The sequence below is a fragment of the Salvelinus fontinalis genome, chromosome 9, assembly GCF_029448725.1.
Source record: "Salvelinus fontinalis isolate EN_2023a chromosome 9, ASM2944872v1, whole genome shotgun sequence".
Taxonomy (NCBI): domain Eukaryota; kingdom Metazoa; phylum Chordata; class Actinopteri; order Salmoniformes; family Salmonidae; genus Salvelinus; species Salvelinus fontinalis.
Window position 1 is genome coordinate 17,488,563 of NC_074673.1, and position 3,989 is coordinate 17,492,551.

Below are 3,989 nucleotides of genomic sequence, written 5' to 3' on the forward strand. Positions count from 1 at the left end.
AAGAATTACATCCAACCGGCCTCACAACCGCAGACCTTGTGTAACCACACCAGCCCAGGACCTCCACATCTGGCTTTTTTACCTGCGGGAATCATCTCAGATCTGCCACCTCGACAGACGATAAAACTGAGGATTATTTTTGTCAGGAATAAAGCCTTTTTGTGGGGAAAACGAATTCTGGATTGGCTGTTCAGTATATATTTCCACACAAGGAGGTTGGAATGATAGAGAAAAGTATAATACCTTAGTGTTGAGCGGTTTGAAAAGACCCCCTGAAATGTCAGCCTATTTTGGTGAGGGAGTTTTGGCCATGCAGTATATTACTTTAGAAAGGCCAATAAGGAAGAGTTCCAAACCTCTGCCAATAACAGCACATTTTCAGTTCCGCCCCCACTCAAACAGTTTTAGTAAAATTCTTACTTGAGAAATTGCTCTTTGCCAAGAAGCTATTTGTTTATTTATTTTTTTACAATTTTGATTTAATCACAGTACAGTACTTAATTGTTACCCAGAAATGATTTGATATTGAAATAAAAATGGTTGCAGTGGACCTTTAAATGTTAGCCTATATTACGTTTTTGGTTTAGGATATTTAAGTGGACTGCATGGATCAAGTCTCTGAAACTTGTTTCAGGAGCACTCTTTCGTAATTATACGTTTCACGTGAACAATTGGAATTAATTGTTTATTTCCAAACCTGAAACAATTAAATAAAGTGCTGGTCTGATTCTGACAGAATCGTGCCCATGTTGCCTAACCGCACTTCCTATGGATGTGTACGTCCACAAAGTACCGCTTCCATAGGACCCACCACTTCCCATGGTACGCCTACCAGCTCGCAACCGGAGTCACGTGTTCCTCAGCCTAGTATCTCTGAGCCGAAGCTAGTAGCTACACAAATCAAACTAAACCAGCCTCACCCAGTGGAGACCGGAGAGATGGAGACGCAGAGAGAAAGCCGTTCGCGTTCGGAAACAAGCTATGCTGAAAAAAAGCTCGTCCGATAAATAAAATACTGATATCGACGGATAAGGATTTTATTTCACCCAAGCGGAACAGAGATGCGAACCTTGTTACCGTTGGGGTTGTGCGAGTTGTCTCTGCGCAACAAAGGGAAGGGCGGCTGTCAGTAAACATGAGGGCTGTGTCGGCGAACTTACTTGCATTGCTCTTTCTCAGCACTTGTGCCTGTGTATTCTACGTCTGGAGCAGGCTGGAGAGTCGGCTGGAGAGATACAAACGGGGGCTACAGTTACCGAGCTCCTTTCACGTTGGGCCATCGCCGGACATCTCCGCTAAAACTTTCCGTGCTTTGCTCGCTGTTCCAGTGGCACAGAGACTGCACTTGGGGGGCAGACTGTATGTCCGCAACGTTACTGGTGTTAGGGATCAAATTGGCTTTTTAGGGAGCAGAGATTACCATATGAAAGTAGATAACAAGGAGTCAGTACAGAGAGGGGTCCCGGACAAATTTGGCTCGCTCGTTGAGGGTATTTTTTGGAGTGAATGGCTGGAGGCTCAGCTTCCCGCCAGCTTCAGTGAGGAACATGCCCGGGCTTGGAGAGAGAGAGCCCGGGGACACCGCATAGTCAGACTGGAGCCGGGCTGTGGTAGAATATCCAATCAGCTGGCCACTTTTTCGGATGGAGCCAAAGCTTGCGTGCGTTATGGAATAAACGCGGACCAGGTGCAGGGGGAAACGCTTACTTATTACCTGGCTAATTTGCTAGGTATTACAAATCTACCGCCTCTCATCCTTGCCCAGTTGAACGTTGACAGTGAACAATGGGCTTCTGTTAGGAGAAGAATTGGCGGTTTACAGTGGAGTGAGCGGGCGGTGGTCTCACTCACCGAGTGGGTCGCCAACCTGACCGGGGTAGTCACACCTGCTCCGCTGCGCCAGGAGAGCAAGGGGCTGCGTCCTCTGCAAGGGGAGCTGGGGAACAAGACGACTGCTGAGTTGCTCGAGTTAATGCAGTGGACCGACCTGATAATATTGGACTACCTGTCTGCTAACTTCGACAGGCTCGTTAGCAACCTCTTTAGCCTGCAGTGGGACTCGCGCGTGATGGAGAGGGAGACCAACAACCTGCTCAGAACGCCCCGCGGTGACCTGGTATTCATAGACAACGAGGCAGGGCTTGTACATGGATACCGGGTGCTTGATATGTGGGAGAAGTACCACAGCACAGTCTTGGGCTCCGTGTCTGTGTTCAGAAAGAGGACAGCGCAGCGCGTGATAGAACTGCACCGGCGCAGGGACACCAGGACTCGGCTGCTCGAGCTGTACAGAGACAGCGAACCTTTGTCTCCTGAATTAGGTTTTCTCTCCTACGAACACGCGAGAGTACTACAGAACCGAATAGACAGATTATACAAACACATATCGCATTGCAAGGAGGAATACCACCAGCTGTGAGCGTGTTTCTCATATCTCTCATATATATGGTTCTGTGTTACGCACCTGCCACACAGAATGACGTGTGCTGCTAATCAGTAACCCATCCCAGTAACCACACACCTGTACCAGATTAACGTGCGTCAGTTGAAATGTTTTTGAATATTTTAATGAACTACCTCTTGTGTGAACCAATGTTTTGCCTACTTTATTTGTCAGGATAAAATATTGATGTTGTTTTTGGGCTTCATGCAGGATATGCCATAATTTATTTTCACCCAGCCTCAAAAGATAACTGCAATAGAGTAACATGATGAGAGCACAGGAGGTTGGTGGCACCTTAATTGGGGAGGACTGGCTCATGGTAATGGCTGGAGCAGAATAGGTGGAATTGTATCAAATACATCGAACACATGGTTTGATTCCATTCCATTTGCTCCGTTCCAGCCATTATTATGAGCCGTCCTCCCCTCAGCAGCCTCCACTGGATGAGAGCCAATGCATCTTTGTACCTATTTAGGTTTAGTGGTCAGCCTTCAATCGTTCCAGTTTGATACACAGTTGTGTTTATTAATAGGAATCAACGATTGTGTTGTCAGGGGGGTTAACAATAACCACTTTGTATCATCTTTATGAGCAAGGTGCATTGTCTTTAATATGTACAATAAGAAACTTGACTGCTTGATCATGAGAACCAAGCCTTAATAGATTACTCCTAAATAGTTTAGTATTTGTTGACACATGCATTTGTGATGTACAATTTGTCACCTGTCTCATCCTTTTATAGAAGCTCTAGCCTACTGTACAATCAACTTTCAAAGCAAACACTTGTTTTCATGTATTTGGTTGTCTTATGATTGTATCTATAGTCTTAATGTCATGACCCAGTCATATTTGTTGTACATGCTGTAAGTATGTGAATACTGTATCTGTTAACCAGTTTTTGACATTCACAATTGCAATCTACTTCACTAATTCAATGTGCATTGTAACATTCCAATCTTCCTGTCTTTTTGTTAAATATATTGTAATTTAAGTTGTCAGACCACGTTTTTCATGTTCAATCTTTCTTCAGTAGGGTACAATGATGGGTCAAAAATGTGCCTGTTCTGTGTGTGCAGTCCTGGGGTTTTCATATAAAGGGCCCTGTCCCATCCTTGTCCATTACAGTGCACCCATTGTGCTGTTGAAATGCCGTGCCCTCAGAGCCTGTTACCAGGGAAGTCTGAGTCTCTCTCTGACAGGCAGACCGTTAGGCATCTCCCAACTGAAAGCTCTAACCCCCCTCCCCTTATCCAAGCTCTCTTTAAAGGCACAATCTGGGACATTTTCTGCTGTTCATGGTCATTTTAAGTAATAAGTTTTTTTCTTCAATATTCATTTAACAGATGAATGTATCATAAGCTTATTAGAACTATCTTACATTATCATAACGTGCAAATATTAATGGTTTGTCTTGGTGGTGCTATTTTAACAGTTATTTGTGGTAAATGTTGTCAAGTTTTCCTAATGGATTCGGGAGACAGACGCAGGAATGAGTAATAGGGTTTGTCATTTAGCCCAAATTACGGCCTGCCGTTTAAAGGCACGG

General features: G+C 44.7%; 1 protein-coding gene across 1 annotated transcript; it reads left to right on the top strand.

Moving 5' to 3' along the window:
• The first annotated feature begins 843 nt into the window (after nucleotides 1-843).
• Nucleotides 844-3,443, top strand: LOC129862182 (four-jointed box protein 1-like). The gene has a single exon (XM_055933583.1). It carries the CDS (start codon nucleotides 1,136-1,138, stop codon nucleotides 2,417-2,419), a length of 1,284 nt encoding a protein of 427 aa, XP_055789558.1. The 5' UTR covers nucleotides 844-1,135; the 3' UTR covers nucleotides 2,420-3,443.
• Nucleotides 3,444-3,989: the final 546 nt, after the last annotated feature.